Source organism: Anabas testudineus, chromosome 1 (genome assembly GCF_900324465.2).
Source record: "Anabas testudineus chromosome 1, fAnaTes1.2, whole genome shotgun sequence".
NCBI lineage: Eukaryota > Metazoa > Chordata > Actinopteri > Anabantiformes > Anabantidae > Anabas > Anabas testudineus.
Window position 1 is genome coordinate 3,016,227 of NC_046610.1, and position 17,791 is coordinate 3,034,017.

The 17,791-nt window shown below is 41.0% G+C and overlaps 1 protein-coding gene and 1 long non-coding RNA gene across 2 annotated transcripts in view; both read left to right on the forward strand.

The window, feature by feature from the left end:
* Positions 1–17,791, forward strand: part of LOC113162195 (sialoadhesin-like) — a 40,582-nt gene that overhangs the window by 16,496 nt on the left and 6,295 nt on the right. The window contains exons 4-7 of the mRNA XM_033326504.1: positions 7,812–8,036; positions 10,986–11,246; positions 12,270–12,379; positions 13,385–13,403. Of these exons, the coding sequence (XP_033182395.1) occupies positions 7,812–8,036; positions 10,986–11,246; positions 12,270–12,379; positions 13,385–13,403 (615 nt within the window). The remainder of the gene's footprint in view (positions 1–7,811; positions 8,037–10,985; positions 11,247–12,269; positions 12,380–13,384; positions 13,404–17,791) is intronic.
* LOC117152866 lies at positions 12,391–13,609 on the forward strand. The gene is made up of 4 exons (XR_004463381.1): positions 12,391–12,527; positions 12,635–12,719; positions 12,838–12,895; positions 13,385–13,609. It is a non-coding gene; the product is annotated as an uncharacterized LOC117152866 (long non-coding RNA).

The window sequence follows — 17,791 nt, forward strand, 5'->3', positions numbered from 1 at the left end:
TTATTCTGTCTAACCTGGTCCCTCCTAAGGAGAACCTCAACATCTTCATCTCTGCTACCTCCATCTCAGCCTCTTGTCTCTTTCTCACTGCTACCGTCTCTAACCCATAGAGCAGAGCTGGTCTCACCACTGTCTTGTACACCTTTCCTTTGAGTCTTGCTGACACTCTTCTGTCACACAACACTCCTGACACTTTCCTCCACCCGCTCCAACCTGCCTGCACACGTCTCTTCACCTCTTTTCCACACTCCCCATCACACTGAACTGTTGAACCCAAGTACTTAAACTCCTGCACTTTCTTTACCTCAGCCCCCTGTAACCTAACGCTTCTACCTTGATCCCTCTCGTTCAGACACATGTATTCTGTCTTACTACGACTGACCTTCATGCCTCTTCTTTCCAGAGCAAACCTCCACCTCTCCAGCTGTTCCTCTACCTCCTCTCTACTCTCACTGCAAATCACAATGTCATCCGCAAACATCATTGTCCAGGGAGATTCCTGTCTGACCTCATCTGTCAGCCTGTCCATCAACATAGCAAACAAGAAGGGATTCAAAGCTGATCCTTGGTGTAGTCCCACCTCCACCTTGAACTCCTCTGTCTGACCTACAGCACATCTCACCACCGTCATACTTCTCTCATACATGTCCTGAACTACTCTGACGTACTTCTCTGCCACTCCCGACGACCTCATACAGTACCACAGCTCCTCCCTCGGCACCCTGTCATACGCCTTCTCTAAATCCACAAAGACACAATGCAGCTCCTTCTGACCATCTCTGTACTTTCCATCAACATTCTCAAAGCAAAAACAGCATCAGTGGTGCTCTTACGGGGCATGAAACCATACTGCTGCTCACAAATCTCCACCTTCTTCCTAAGCCTGGCTTCCACTACTCTTTCCCACAGCTTCATTGTGTGGCTCATCAACTTTATTCCTCTATAGTTGCTGCAGTTCTGCGTGTCACCCTTGTTCTTAAAGATCGGAACTAGAACGCTTCTCCTCCATTCCTCAGGCATCTTCTCACTCTCTAGAATCCTATTGAACAAACTGGTTAGAAACTCCACTGCTGTCTCTCCTAAGCACTTCCACACCTCCACAGGTACGTCATCAGGACCAACAGCCTTTCCACTCTTCATCCTTTTCAGAGCCTTCCTCACCTCATCCTTTCCAATCTCTGCTATTTCCTGCTCCACAACATCCACATCTTCCTCCCTTCTTTTCCTGTTATTTTCCTCGTTCAACAGCTCCTCAAAATACTCCTTCCATCTTTTCTGCACACTCTCCTGGGTTGTTAGCACCTTTCCATCTCTGTCCTTAATCACCCTTACCTGTTGCACATCCTTCCCATCTCTATCTCTCTGTCTGGCTAGCCTGTACAAGTCCTTCTCTCCTTCCTTTGTGTCTAACCTGTCATACAGCTCATCGTAAGCTTTCTGTTTGGCCTTTGCCACCTCCCTCTTCACTCTACGCTGCACTTCCTTGTACTCCTGTCTACTTTCCTCAGTCCTTTCTACATCCCACTTCCTTCTAGCTAACCTCTTCCTCTGGATGCATTCCTGTACTTCCTCATTCCACCACCAAGTGTCTTTACCTTCTTTCCTCTTTCCAGATGACACACCTAGCACCTTCCTACCTGTTTCCCTGATAACTTCTGCTGTGGTTTCCCAGTCATCTGGAAGCTCATCCTGACCACCCAGTACCTTTCAATTCAATTCAATTCAATTTTATTTGTATAGCGCCAATTTACAACAGAAGTTATCTCAAGGCACTTTACAGTGTAAGGTTTAAGACCTTACAGAAAATATTTATACAAAATATTAGAGAAAACCCAACAATCCCATTTGAGCAAGCTTTAGGCAACAGTGGAGAGGAAAAACTCCCTTTAGAGGAAGAAACCTCCAGCAGAACCAGGCTCATAGTGGGCGGCCATCTGCCTCGACCGGTTGGGGTGAGTGGAAAGAGAAGAGAGAAAAGAACAGCAGGCAATAAAGACAACAACAAGCAATAAAGACAACAACAAGCATCAAGAACATTGGGCAGATGAACTGGATTCTGGAGATGGACAGCTCCAGGCCGAGGATACCTGCAGAAAAGTACAGAGAGAGGGAGACAGAGAGGAGGAAACACAACTAAAAGAGAGAGAAGACACAAAGTTAATGACATGCAATGGTGGCATTTGCATTGATACAGGAGAAAGGAGAGAGGAGAGGAGCTCAGTTTATCAGTAGAGGTCCCCCAGCAGAATAACCTATATCAGCATAACTAAGAGATGGTTCAGAGTCACCTGATCCATCTCTAACTATAAGCTTTATAAAAAAGGAAAGTTTTAAGTCTAGTCTTAAATGTAGAGACGGTGTCTGCCTCCCGAACCTGAACTGGGAGCTGGTTCCACAGGAGAGGGGCTTGGTAGCTAAAGGCTCTGCCTCCCATTCTACATTTGGAAACTCTAGGAACCACAAGTAAACCTGCAGTCTGAGAACGGAGAGTTCTGCTTGGAAGATAAGGAACTATGAGGTCTTTAAGATAAGATGGAGCCTGATTATTAAGGGATTTATAAGTTAGGAGAAGAATTTTAAATTCAATTCTGGATTTAACAGGGAGCCAATGGAGAGAAGCTAACGTTGGAGAAATATGATCTCTCTTGCTAATTCCAGTCAGAACTCTGGCTGCAGCATTTTGGATTAACTGGAGGCTCTTTAATGAGTTATTGGGACATCCTATTAATAATGAATTACAATAGTCCAGTCTGGAAGTAACAAATGCATGGACTAGTTTTTCAGCATCACTTTGGGACAGGATGCTCCTAATTTTAGCAATGTTTCTTAGGTGAAAAAAGGCAGTTCTAGAGATTTCTTTTATGTATGAAGTGAAGGAGATATCCTGATCAAAGATAACTCCGAGGTTTCTTACAGTATTACTTGAGGCCAGAACTAAGTCATCAATGGTGAGAATGTGTTTAGACATAGTGTCTCTGAGATTTTTAGGCCCAAACAGTATAACCTCTGTCTTGTCTGGATTTAGGAGAAGGAAATTAGAGGTCATCCAGGTCTTTATGTCTTTTAAGCAGCTTGAAGTTTGATTAATTGATTAGTTTCTCCTGGTTTCATAGATAAATATAGCTGGGTATAATCTGCATAACAATGGAAATTTATAGAGTGTTTCCTAATAATATTGCCTAAAGGGGACATATATAAAGTGAAAAGAATCGGTCCAAGCACAGATCCCTGTGGAACTCCATAGCTGACTTTGCTGTGCATGGAAGACTCATCATTAACGTGTACAAACTGAAATCTATCCGATAGATACGATTTAAACCACTCTAGTGCTGTTCCTTTGATTCCAATGACATGTTCCAGTCTGTGTAATAAAATGTTGTGATCTATAGTGTCGAATGCAGCACTAAGATCTAACAAGACGAGTACAGAGAGAAGTCCATTGTCTGATGCTAATAGAAGATCATTAGTAACCTTTACCAGTGCTGTTTCTGTACTATGATGTACTCTAAATCCTGACTGGAAATCTTCATACAAGTTATTGCTACGTAGGTGGTCGTACAATTGCTTAGAAACTATCTTTTCAAGGATTTTAGAGATAAAGGGCAGATTGGATATTGGTCTATAATTCGCTAAGACCCCTGAGTCCAGAGTAGGCTTTTTGAGTAGGGGCTTGACTACAGCAACCTTAAAAGCCTGTGGTACGTAGCCTATTTGTAAAGACAGATTGATCTGATCTAATATGGACGTGCTGATCAAAGGTAAGACATCCTTGAGGAGTCTAGTTGGGATGGGATCTAAGACACATGTTGATGGTTTAGAGGAATTAATTACTGAAATTAATTCAGAATGATCTACAGGGAGGAAGCAGTCTAAGTACGAGTGTGGATCTAGAGTTGTTGTACAATCCATGCTATATGCAGGGATGATCTGATCAATTTTTTCTCTAATAGTTATGATTTTATTTGTAAAGAAATTCATGAAGTCATTGCTGCTGAGAGTTGAGGGAATACTAGGGTCAACCGAGCTATGACTCTTTGTCAGCCTGGCTACAGTGCTGAAAAGAAACCTAGGGTTGTTCTTATTTGCCTCTATTAATGAGGAGTAATATGAAGTTCTAGCTTTACGCAGGGCTTTTTTATATATTATTAAACTATCTTTCCAGGCTAGGCAATATTCATCTAAATTGGTGGAACGCCACCTCCTTTCCAGCTTACGTGATTTCTGCTTTAAGCTACGGATTTGTGAATTGTACCATGGAGTTAACTTCCTCTGACTCACTAGTTTCTTTTTCAGAGGAGCAACAGTATCAAGTATTGTTCCAAGTGAAGCACCAGTACTATTAACAAGATAGTCCAATTGTGCTGGAGTAACATTGAAATAACTGCTTTCCTCTGTGTTGGTACATGGCTCTGAAATAAAAGATGGAATCAGTTCCTTAAATTTGTCAACAGCATTTTCACATAAACATCTACTGTAGTGAATCTTATCTGTAGGTTTAGTAAAGTCTGGTACTGTAAATTCAAATGTAATTAAGAAATGGTCAGATAAAAGAGGGTTTTGGGGAAAAACTATTAACTGATCAACTTCCACACCGTATGTCAGAATAAGATCAAGGGTGTGATTAAAACAGTGAGTGGGTTTATTTACATTTTGGGTAAAACCAATGGAGTCTAATAGTGAATTAAATGCAGTGTTGAGGCAGTTATCATCAACATCTACATGGATATTAAAGTCACCCACTATAATGACTTTATCTGCACTAAGAACTAAATCAGATAGAAACTCTGAGAATTCAGTTAAAAACTCAGAGTAAGGGACAGGAGGACGGTACACAATAACAAACAGGACTGGTTTTTGATTTTTCCAGTTAGGATCAGAGAGGCTAAGAGTGAGGCTCTCAAATGAATTAAAACTATGTTTAGGTCTGGGGTTGATTAACAAACTTGAGTGGAAGATTGCTGCTACTCCTCCACCCCGACCTGTGCTTCTAGGAACATGATAATTAACATGACTTGAGGGGGTCGACTCATTCAGAGAGACATATTCATCCTGCTGCAGCCAGGTTTCAGTAAGACAGAATAAGTCTATTTGATGGTCAATTATCAAATCATTTACTAACAGGGATTTAGACGAGAGAGATCTGATATTTAACAGTCCACATTTGATTGTTTTCTTGTTATTTTGTTCTAAGAGAGGAGTCGTCTTTATTTTTATTAGGTTTTTATGAATTACTCCTCTTGTGTTAGTTTTAGATATAAATAATTTAGGTACTCGGGGAGCAGACACTGTCTCTATAGGGTTATAGTAGTTTTTGGGGGCTGACGGCTGTAAGGAAGCTGCAGAGAGGTGTGTAAGACTGCGTCTCTGCGTCCTGGGCTCCACTCTGACATGTCAGGGTTTAGGTCGTCTAATAAACTCTGCCATATTCCTAGAGAGTTGAGACGCACCATCTAAAGTGGGATGGATGCCGTCTCTTCTAATCAGCCCAGGTTTTCTCCAAAACGTTTTCCAATTGTCTATGTAGCCCACGTTGTTAGCGGGACACCACTTAGACAGCCAGCGGTTGAATGACGTCATGCGGCTAAACATGTCGTCACTGGTCAGATTGGGAAGGGGCCCAGAGAAAACTACGGAGTCCGACATCGTTTTTGCAAAGTTACACACCGATTCAACATTAATTTTAGTGACTTCCGATTGGCGTAATCGGGCGTCATTAACTCCTGTGTGAATACCTGTCTCAACTTCTGCCTGAATTCCTGCAGCTGACCTGACTCACCAGGGGCAACTTGGGGTTCAGTATCTTTCCCAAGGACACTTTGGCATGTGACGGGGCAGCTGGGTTTGGCAGACAACTGCTCTACCTATTGAGCCACAGCCACCCCAGAAAGATGAAACTAGAACCGCAGACTCATAGAACATCTGCAGTATGGTACTACAGACGTTATGGGACCTGAGTCTCCTCAGAAGTCCAGTTAATCCAAAATGCTGCGGCCACAGTTCTGACTGGAAATAGCAAGATAGGTGATATTTCTCCTATGTTAGCTTCTCTCTATTGGCTCCCTGTAAAATTCAGAATTGAATTGGTCACCAACCGGTCAAGGCAAATGGCCGCCCCACTATGAGCCTGGTTCTGCTGTAGTTTTTCCTCTTTAAATGGGATTGTTGGGTTTTCTATTTAATTTTTTGTATAATTATAATCTGTAAGGTCTTAAACCTTAAATACTGTAAAGTGCCTTGAGTTGACCTTTGTTGTGAATTGGCGCTATGGTTACATCTCTCTCCTCCGGCCAGCTGAGGCAGTGTCCCTGGATGTCTCTGTATTTTTGTTTTTTCCTGTTTGTTTTCCCTTACTTCTGGGGACATCTCTCAGCTGGTTTGAGTGGCAGCAGGTATGTGTTTTTGTGTTTGTCATCACTGTGTCTTATATTTAAGTTGGTGTCTGCTCCTTTGTCATTTGCTAGTGTGTCAACTGTCAACCTCGTTTGTTCCTTGTTTCCTCCATTTATTTTTTCCCCAACCTCTGGCCTTCATCACCACGGTTTGTAAGTCCTGTTAGTGTAGTCAGCTTGTGTGTTAGTGGTAGTTTAGCTTTGTAGTTTGTTCCAGCGTTTAGTTTCTCGTTATTTCAAGCTTTGGCTGTGGTTTTGTTTTATTTCCAGCTTTGGCTGTGTTTACTCTTTATTTGTTATTTAGACTAGTTAGTTTCTAGCTTCCCTGCTTTTTGCAGTGATCTTTAGTTCGTTCCACCTTTTGAGGTATTTTGTCTGCACGTTTTGTTGCATTACATTTTGTCTGTTCTGTATATATCATTACGTATTCTGTTAATCAACTTTTTTGGGAAATCTCACTCTGTCTTTGCTGTCATTCTGCAACTGGGTCCACTAGTTAGCCCGTTTGTAACAGCTAAACAAATAAAATTCAATAGAATTTAATTTTTCAATCTGAAGTTGTTACTTGAATATATCAAGTGTCAATTGGTCATTAGTTGAGCTTCAACTATTATTATTTAGAAACAAATGTTCAGAGAAGTTGTATAAGATGTAACCTGACTAACTGAGTACTCCTGCTTAGTTCAGTTTTCCCACCTGGGCCCTAGTTTACAAAACCAAAGCTGACATTCCTTCACTTTCTCGTTCCTCATGTCTTTGTGGTTTTCACACTTGTTCACAAACTGACCACAGAGAAACCAGAGAGGAAGTCATCAATCAAGAATAACACAGACTCTAGACTCTTTCTTTAGCTCATATTGCCACTAAAATACAATTTGTCTTATTAACTGATTGTTAACTTTAACTGTGGTTTCTGCTGTGCTCTGTGTTACAGTGGTGCAGGGTCAGAATGACTGGGGAGTAACTTACACTTCTACTCAGATCTGTGCTGTAGAAGGATCAACAGTGGACATACACTGCTCCTACACATATCCATCCGGAGACAATAGACTAAATGGGATATTCATATGGTTTACTAAAGAGAAGAATAATAAACCTGTGGCTCTAGAAAAAGACTCAGACTACAGAGGTCGTGTGACGTATCAGGGTGGTCTTGGAGTCGCTATTCTGAAGATAAAAGACCTGAGACAGAGAGACTCAGCTGTGTACAAGTTCGGGTTTGAAACATACCAAGTGGAAGGAGGATTTACTGGTGAACCTGGAGTCACTTTGTCTGTCACAGGTAACATCTTCAAATAAAACCTTATTCATATTTTTTCCCCCAAATTAGTAATTAATTGAAAATATTGGGTTGTTTCTGTCTCTGTTTAAAAATTTATAAAATCATTAAATAACATTTCTGTTGTTTCTCCACATGTTCAGATCTCCAGGTTCAGGTGATCAGATCTACTGTCCAACAGGATTCTACTTGGGCAGAGTTGAAGTGTCAAAGCACTTGTCCACCTGATCATACTACCTACATCTGGTACAAGAACGGACAGATTCAGGGAGAAACATCATCTTCATCTTTTGATTTATCCATTTCTCCTGCAGACAGAGTTTCCTGTGCTGTAAAAGGACATGAGAAGTTCCCCTCTCCTTCAGTGTGTGAGTTTACTTCCAGTCTTTTGACATTTCACCCTCTAAACTACCTTTTTTGTCTCTTGTTTACAACAAACCGAACAAAGACAATTTGGTTCTTGTCTGGTCTCTACTCTTCAGAACTGCTGACTGTACGTTCTAACTCTTTAGAATTTGATTTCTATTTAACACAGTGTTTTTTTCTTTTCAGTTACAAAAGTTACAAAAACCTTTGAAACGTTTGTTTAAGTTTGGAAGATTGTAAAATAAAAACAATTATGTGGACGGTCAAGTTTGTGGTCAGATACACAATGAAGACAAAGGAATCTTCCGAGCAACTCTGAAAAAAAGGTTTTGAAAAAATAGGATGGATACAAACATCCTAGTGACTGAATATCTGTTGGAGTGCAGTTAAACCCATCACTGTACTCATTACACATTACAGCTCCTGCATAAATCTGAAGAAACTGAAGAGACCGTTCATATCACAGATATGGTCTGGTTCTACACTCACCATAGTCTGATCTGAGGTCAAAAGTTCTGTTCTGGTCTCATCAGCCCATAGAACCTTCCTTAACTTAAGCACCAAGCTGACATTGCAGATGAGAAACTCAGTGAATGGGGGGAGGGCTGACATGAGAGAGGACAACATAAATGAATGACAGGAAGTACGACAATAACAAAATTGTGTGACTTCTTCAGCTCCACTTAAATTCCACAACATGTAAAATAAATTCTACTGATGTTGAAAACTCATGTTGAATTTTAATGTTAAATGTTCATGAACAAGAAGAAGAAGGCCTTTTTGGAGGGAGACAAGGAAAAGGTGAAGTCTGTGCAGAAAGAGCTGAGGGTGAGTCTGAGGCAGAGTAAGGATGCTTACAGAAGGAAGCTGGAGAACCAACTCTATCAGAACAACATGAAGCATGTGTGGTCTGGAATGAAGAAGATCACTGGCTTCAAGGAGAAGGGGAACCAGGTGGAAGGGAACCTGGACAAGGCCAACGAGCTGAACCATTTTTTCAATAGGTTTACAGCACTACCGCCCTCCCTTTCCCCCTCCTTCACCTCCAGACACTCTGCTGAACTCTCCTCCTCCACCCCCTACTCTGCCAGACTCACAGACAGAACAGTGTCTCCACTGCTGCCCCCCGATACCCATCCTACTAGGAACATCAGAGACGGTCATAAAACCACACCCGTCACAGGAACTCTTAAGGACAAAATTGTCCCACCGTCACCCCCCTCCCCTTCCTCTACCAGACCCACCTCCCCTACCCATCTGTCAGTGACCAGCAGCCAGATGAAGAGGCAGCAGGACCTGATGGTGTCAGCCCCAGAGTCCTGAAGTCCTGTTCTGAGCAGCTCTCTGGGATTCTACAGCACCTCTTCAACCTGAGCCTGAGAATGGAGCAGGTGCCAAAGGTCTGGAAGACATCATGTCTGACGCCAGTTCCAAAAACGTTATCTCCTTCTGCTCTAAATGATTACAGACCAGTCGCCCTCACCTCACACATCATGAAGGTCCTGGAGAGACTGGTTCTGACACATTTGAGACCTCAGGTCGAGACATCACTAGACCCACTGCAGTTCGCCTATCGTGCCCGGGTTGGAGTAGATGATGCTATTGTCTACCTGCTTCAGCGAGCTCTCTCACACCTGGACCAGGCTAACAGCACTGTGAGGATCACGTTCTTTGATTTCTCCAGTGCCTTTAACACCATCCAGCCTGTCCTGCTGAGAGAGAAGCTCTTGAAGATGCAGGTAGACTCCTCCACAGCCTCCTGGATCACTGACTACCTGACAGACAGACCACAGTTTGTACGACTGCAGGGATATGAGTCTGAGCGGGTGGTCAGTAGCACAGGAGCACCTCAGGGGACTGTCCTAACACCTTTCCTCTTCACCCTACACCTCAGACTTTCAGTACAACACTGAGTCCTGCCATCTACAGAAGTTCTCAGATGACTCTGCAGTGGTTGGGTGTATCAGCGGTGGGGAGGAGACCGAGTAAAGAGGTCTGGTGGACAGTTTTGTGAAGTGGTGTGGGAACAACCATCTGACCTTGAATGTAAGCAAGACCAAGGAGATGGTTGTGGACTTCAGGAGGAAGAAAACTGGCTTTGACACTGTGTCCATTCTGGGTGAAAAGGTGGAGGTGGTGGAGAGGTACAAATACCTGGGAGTTCACCTGGACAACAGACTGGACTGGAAGTTCAACACAGAGGCTGTATACAGGAAGGGACAGAGTAGACTCTACTTCCTGAGGAAGCTCAGGTCCTTTAATGTGTGCAACAAGATGCTGCAGATCTTCTACCAGTCTGTTGTAGCCAGTGCAATATTCTTTGCTGTCGTCTGCTGGGGCAGCAGCATCAGAGCCAGTGACACTAAGAAACTGAATAAGCTGATCAGGAAAGCTGGCTCTGTGCTGGGGGCTTCTCTGGAACCTTTAGAGCAGGTGGTGGAGAGGAGGATGCTGCACAAACTGCTGAGCATCATCGAGAACAGCTCACATCCTCTCCACAGCCCACTTGTCAAACAGCGGAGCAGTTTTAGTCAGAGACTTCTCCAGCTCCGCTGTGACAAGGAAAAGCTCAGGAAGTCATTTGTGCCAAAAGCCATCAGCCTGTACAATGACTCCCTGACAGAGAGTCAGTGTCCACGCTGATGGTTTAACAATATGTAACTAAGTCACTTTACATTCAAGTCCTACTGTGTGTTTTGTTGGTATCACTGTCTATTCTGTGTGTTATTCTTGTACTGTGTCTCGTGTATTGTTGTGTAGATCATGTTACTTAATGTTCAAATGTTTTGTGTCTAATGGCTGCTGCAACACCAAAATTTCCCCTTAGGGATCAATAAAGTATCTATCTATCTATCTATCTATCTATCTATCTATCTATCTATCTATCTATCTATCTATCTATCTATCTATCTATCTATCTATCTATCTATCTATCTGGTTTTCTCCTCCAGATCGTCCAAATCTTCCCTCTGTGTCAGTGAGTCCCTCTGAGATAGTGGAGGGTAGTTCAGTGAATCTGACCTGTAGCAGTGATGCTAACCCAGCAGCTAATTATACCTGGTACAAGAATGACACACATCTTAAATCCATCCATGAAGAACCACAGTTTGTCTTCACATCCATCAAATCCTCTGACTCTGGACAGTATTATTGTGAAGCTGGAAACACGCTGGGGAAGAGTAGATCTGAGTCTGTCTCTATTGATGTGAAATGTGAGTAAAACAAATACAAATTAAAATAGTTTCTGTTCTCTGTTGGAATCATTAAAGGTCAAATCAGCGACCTGATGCTAACCAAGAGTTAAATATTGTTTACCTGGGACAAGTAGAATGATCACTGTCCAAAAACTGTCCACCTCTCAGTGTTCATTCTGTTATCAGATATTTAGACTACAATCATTCATTGACAAGTTTTATTTAATGACTAAATTGGAATAATGTAGATAAGAATCAAATGCAACAACAGTGAAACAAAATCTCTGTTCAACACATCATGACGAGTATAGATGAGGTGAAATCATTGGTTCTTTTTAGACAATATAGTTCACATCACTCTCCTTCTAAAAGCAGTAATGATTTCTTTTTTCTTTGTGTGATGGACTGTGAGTTGTTGGTTTAACACCTTGATCACAGCCAACATTAAAATGTTCCCATGCCGACCTCTTTTATTGTTTTAGCTGAAACTGTAGCTGTTGGTACTATGAGTAGGGTTTGAAGAATGACTCCACTGATGACACAGTTTCATTTAGATGTGTAAAACACTAATTTATGTCACATTATATTTATGTCTGTTTACATTTCAGCTTTATTTAACCTTATGAAACACATTTATTCCAGTTGTGTGACCAAATGACCAAACTAAAATTAAACTTCTTCTGACTAAAACTTGACTAAAACAAACCTCAGAGGATGATTAAGACCAAAACTATAGTTAAAGGTTCAGTAAAAACAATACAACCTCTGAATAAAAAAACACTCTTCACTTCCGTCCAGTCTTCTGACTCAAGAGTATTATTGCACAGCTGATCAGGAGCTGAGTGGCATCTGAATGTACAGTATCTATATTAATGTGAAATCTGAGTAAAAAACAATTTTTTTATAAATAAAAAAGAGACCGCTTGTGAATTTTAAACATCACCTCTTTCTGCTGCCATTCTAAACCTCAGATAGTCCAATTTTAACAAATTTCAAAACTATAACAATACAGTGTTTGATGTTAAAATGTTTTTTATCCAGATCGTCCAAATCTTCCCTCTGTGTCAGTGAGTCCCTCTGAGATAGTGGAGGGTAGTTCAGTGACTCTGACCTGTAGCAGTGATGCTAACCCAGCAGCTAATTATACCTGGTACAAGGGGAATGAAGAGTCACCAAAAGCTTCAGGACAGATCTTCACCATCACTGACTTCAGAGCTGAACACAGTGGGAATTATTACTGTGAAGTTCAGAACAGTGTAGGACGTCATAACAACACTTTACATCTGACTGTTGTTACACGTGAGTTATTCATCTTGACATTTCCACACACTCACACACCTCTGGTTACTGATACTGTCTGACTAACAGTAGCAGTATTACCTGACAACACTTGTTTCCATTTCCAGGTAAATTAATGATAATGAACATCATCAGGTTGACTCTTGTGGTCCTGATGCTGATTCCTCTGTTTGTCTTCAGTCTGTGTTTGAGGTAAAACAATAAAAATCCATCAGTTCCATCTCTGCTCTTTAATTTGTTGTATTTTCAGTCACGAAGTCATGAATTAAGTTTAGTTCAACTTTGTATTTCTGTTGTTTTTTTCTTCCAGGAAGAAGAAAACTCTGATGTTAAAAACTGAACTGAATGAACGTGTAGAGATGATAGAGGTGAGAGGTCCTGTTAACAACATCCATTCATCTATTATCTTAACCACCAAGGAGTGCTGGAGCCTATCCCAGCTGTCATTGGGTGAGAGGAAGATATAACCTGGACATCTTTCTGTCAGCGGGCTGACACACAGAGATAGAAAAACATTCACATGGACAATTTAGAGTCACCAGTTAAGCTAACGGCATGTCTTTGGATGGTGGGAGGAAGCTGGAGAACCTGGGGAGAACCCACACAGACACAGGGAGAACATTAAATAATGGCTCTACATTGTCCATAGGTGTGAATGTGAGTGTCAGTGGTTGTCTGACCGGATGTTGGCTGGGATTGGCTCCAGCACTGCTGCATCATTAGGAGGAAAACTGGTTGGATGGATAAATGAGTCAGAACCAGTAAAGTCTGGTTCAGATTCTGTTGTTTGATGGATAAACAATAGTTTTACATATTAAACATGTTGATTCAGATTCATTGTTATTTCTCTCCATCAGTTTGAATCTCGTCCTGATTGTGAGAACACCTGAATTTAGAAGTTCATCACACAGAGGAGCAGGAAGACCTGGTTTAAAGTTCAGTCAGGTCAGAGACTCCTGCATGGACCAAACAGACCAAACTCCAATTCCTAGTTTCCTGGTTCTTTTTCAGTGTCTCTGATGTTTCTCTGTCCTCTAGTGGTGAAGCTTCAATATTACACATTCAGACTTCATCACTCTGGCTTCTCCTTCTTCTGTCTCATTTAAAAGGTCAGTTTATTTTAAATAGAAACATTTACATGTTCCCTTTAACCCTTAAGGAAAATTTAGTGAAACTTCTTTGTTCTGTTTTGTCTCATTAAAAACAACAACAGTTATATTAACTTCTTTATTGATCCTGAATTAATGCTGAATTCTGTTAATCATGATAATTAAAGTAAAACAATAAAACAAGATAAACCAGGTGCTGAGATACAAGTTCAGTGAACATGAAGAATTTCACATTCTGACCCAAAACAAGTAGAAGATGTTACAGTTCCACCCTCAGACCAGCAGAGGGCAGCATCACTTCCTGTGTTCACTCTTCTACTTCTTTTCCTTTCTGCCTCCATTGAACCCTATCCTCTGCGTCCTCCTCTCTCACCAACTCACTTAACTAGATCTTGTTAAACAAACTAGTCACTAACTCTTCTGCCACCTCTCCCAGACTCTTCCATACCTCCACAGGTTTGTCATCAGGACCAGCTGCCTTTCATCCTCTTCAATGTCGTCCTCACAGTCTCCTCTTCTACTCTTCATTCTTTCATTTTCCTCATTCATCAACTCTTCAAAGTTCTCCTTCCATCTTCCCATCACCCTCTTGTCACCTGTCAGTACATTTCCATCCCTATCTTTCACACTAACCTGCTGCACATCCTTCCATCTCTGTCTCTTTGTCTCACCAACCTGTACAAATCCACCTCTCCCTCCTTACTGTCCAACTGAACAGACAAGTCCTCATATGGTCTTTGTTTGTCCTTCTCCACCTCTACCTTCACCTTATGCTACATCTCCCTGTCCTCCTGTGGACTCTCTTCAGTCCTCTCAGTGTCCCACTTCCTGTGTTTACTCACCTGTTGGTTTTACTTCTGGGTTTTTGCTCCAGTTGGTTCACCTCCTACAATATTGGTACTACATTGCATTTGTGCTCTTGTTTGTCTCCTGTTTCTTTGCTAGTGTGTCTACTCCCTGACCACCAGCTTAGTTAGAGGTCTTCTTTGTTAACTTCCTGGTCTTGTTAGAGTTCACTTTGCCTTTTATATACTTGTACTGTTTTCTGTTCTTTTTTTAATTAATAGTTTTTTAGTTCTTATCATCCTAGTGAGCATTTCTCTCTTAGTTTAATTTAGGTTTATTGCAGTTGTATTTTGCCATCTTGTGCTGTGATTTAGTGTTTTATAACTAAATATAATATATATATATAATTTTATATATTGTCAATAAACCTGTCTTGCTTTTGATTTTACATTTGACTCCTTTGTAGTATCTGTATGAAAATACTTAAATATGAAAAATTACCAACAATATCACAGTTATGAGTTTAATTCTGTGACTGTACAGCTGCTCTGTGTGATGACTGAACTGATCACAACAACATGTAGAACTTTGGACCTTTTCTGTATGAGTTATCATATCATTTTGTCTATTTTTAGTATTGATTATTTATTCATCATGATTGTTAAAAGAAATTGTTGCTATCGTAGAAGTTACCTGAGGGCTGTTTCACAAAACCAAGATGAGGTGATAAAACCAGGATCTTCCAGTTATCCAGTTTGAATTTAGTCGTAATAAAACAGGATAAATGAATTATTATTCTGTGCAGCTAGTCTAGTCCAGAGCAGGACAACAACCAGACTAAGTTTAATCCTAGTGATTCATCAGTTAGTTCAGTTTTCAGTCCTGTTAGAAATTAATGTGTTTTCCAGTCACTTCATGTTCCTCTGTACATATGTTGCATCAGTCTAACTATCCTCCATTAAAATACTACAGACATATTGTCTCTTCTTTAAATATGACTATGGTTATTTAAACTCTAACAATCATTTTTATTATCATTAGTGATGTGATCATTAACACTGTCAGGTCCAGTGTTATATATGTAGTGTTTATGAAGACTGCAGCTCTTCCTTCCTGTCTGTCCCTCATGCCCTTATTTGGTCAGCTTCCTGTTTCCTGTCCCGGCTTAATTACCCTCGCTGCCTCATTGGCTGCTCCTGTGCTACTCCAGTCCTATATAAACACATCCGTTTGCCTTCCTCTTCTACCAGTTAGTCTGGACTTCTCTTTGGACCTGTCTTAACTGTGTATGACCTGGATTGTCCCTGACTTTGGATATTAGTCTATTGGATTTGTTGTTTGAACTGTTTTGGTGCATAACCCTGAACTGGACTATCACTCTGTCTATTTGGATTTGGACTGTCTCTCATTGTGTGGTTCTACAAACAGCAGTATTTTCCTGAGACATCACACCACCTCTTCCTGTCAGCAACTACTTACAGTTCACTCTTAGACCTCCACACTCATCCTGCGCTGTCTCCTCCTGACGGGTGGCCTTCAGAACTCATTGGCTTTTTTCTTGCACTGTTGTTAAAATAAACCTGTCCTGCCTAAGTGTATCTTTGACAATGAAGTCCTTCCACAGACTTGTGACAGAAACCTTCAGTGCTTTACTGTTCAAACTGAAACCTCAGTGTCTGTTGCCACCAAGTCTTGGTCTATGCAGGACTTTAGCGTTGTGTACATACTGTTGTGTATAAGGGACATTCAGGGCCTCTTGTTCGATCCTTTTCATTGTTTGTGAAAGACAATAATCTCTTCCCTCAAATTTTTTGACAATTCTTTGAACTTGTTAACATATTTCTAACATGACACTCAACAAACCTGTAGTCAGTTCAGGTGTTTGATGTGTTCTGTATTAAACACATCTGATAATGAAAAGTCAAATCAACGTTAACACAGTTCATCCAGTCTGCTCTGAATATTATGACAATCTGTCTGTTAGTTGTCAGATGTTTCACTCCAGATCTAAGTTTAGACGGGGACTCCGATCATTTTTTTTTTTTACCAGAAATTTGACTTTTATTATTAATCTCTCAACATGTTTTTTTAGTGTTTTCTTTAGACATTTAATTAATCAACCACTAATTTATTCAGAGTTGAGAACATAACTCCAGTATCACCATCCTGTGTCAGTGTCTGTAATCTACTACCTATGCCGTGGGCCGGCCTGCTCTCTAACAGAGGAGTGTTTGGTCAGATATACAAAACCAATGTGTGTAAAATCTACATAAAACAGAATACAATGATTTACAAATCTCACTGATCCATATTTTATGTACAATAGAACATATCAAACATATCAAATATTATATGTTGAACTGAGAACATTAACCTTTGACCTTGAATGTAGTACCAGCAATTTTCCCTCATGTGTGATCCACAGACTGAGAGAGAGAGAGAGAGAGAGAGAGAGAGAGAGAGAGAGAGAGAGAGAGAGAGAGAGAGACAGAGAGAGAGAGAGAGAGAGAGAGAGAGAGACTCCTCCCTCTGCTGTTCAACGTTGACATCTGCAGTAAAACTACATCAGTAAATAAATCTTAATCACAGAGTTTCATTCTCTCACATTTTCCCACCTGGCTGCACAGATGTGTCACTTTTCAAGTATCTTTGGTAGGAACATTATTTCAGTTCCTTCTCACTGCTGCAGAGGGCGACGGTGTGCAGAAAGGTTTGGGTTTCTTGGAAGAAACTAACAAGTGTTTGATTTGTCCCCTTTTGTTGCTGTAAGAGCAGAGCTCATATCAGTGGATCAGTTTATTAGAAGGGGAGATTTTACACAGACAGTTTGTACTCATGTTGATCACCAATGTGATCCTTGATCCTCCCTGAAACTAAATTAATCATCTGTGGTAAACGACCAAATATGTAAAAACTTTAAATGTTAAAAAGTAAAAAGTATCAAAAGTCATTTTAAATTAGACAGAACAGTCAGTGATGGATGGTAAACTGTAGTTTCCTGTTACAATTCCCCCTTCTGCCCCTGTCAGGTTGTTCTGTTTTGTTTTTGTTCTGTCTCACCCTCCTGCCACACACCCATATATGGACTTCCTCCACTTTCCACTGAACTCCCCGGACTAATTACTGACTCAGTTCACCTGTGCACTCCCTCTGCTTTATAAGCACCCCTCAGTCCTCAGTCCGGTGCTGGTTTGTCACCCTGATTTCATTCATGCAGCACACTACTCCTCCACAATCTGGTCAGTCAGTTAGTCTGTTTGTTTGTCGGTTTGTCTGTGAGGCACTGTTCTGTTTTTGGTTTGTCGGTTTGAGTTGTTCGGTCTGCGTTCATGCAGTGTTTTTCAGTTGATACTTTGTCCTGTTAGTTTT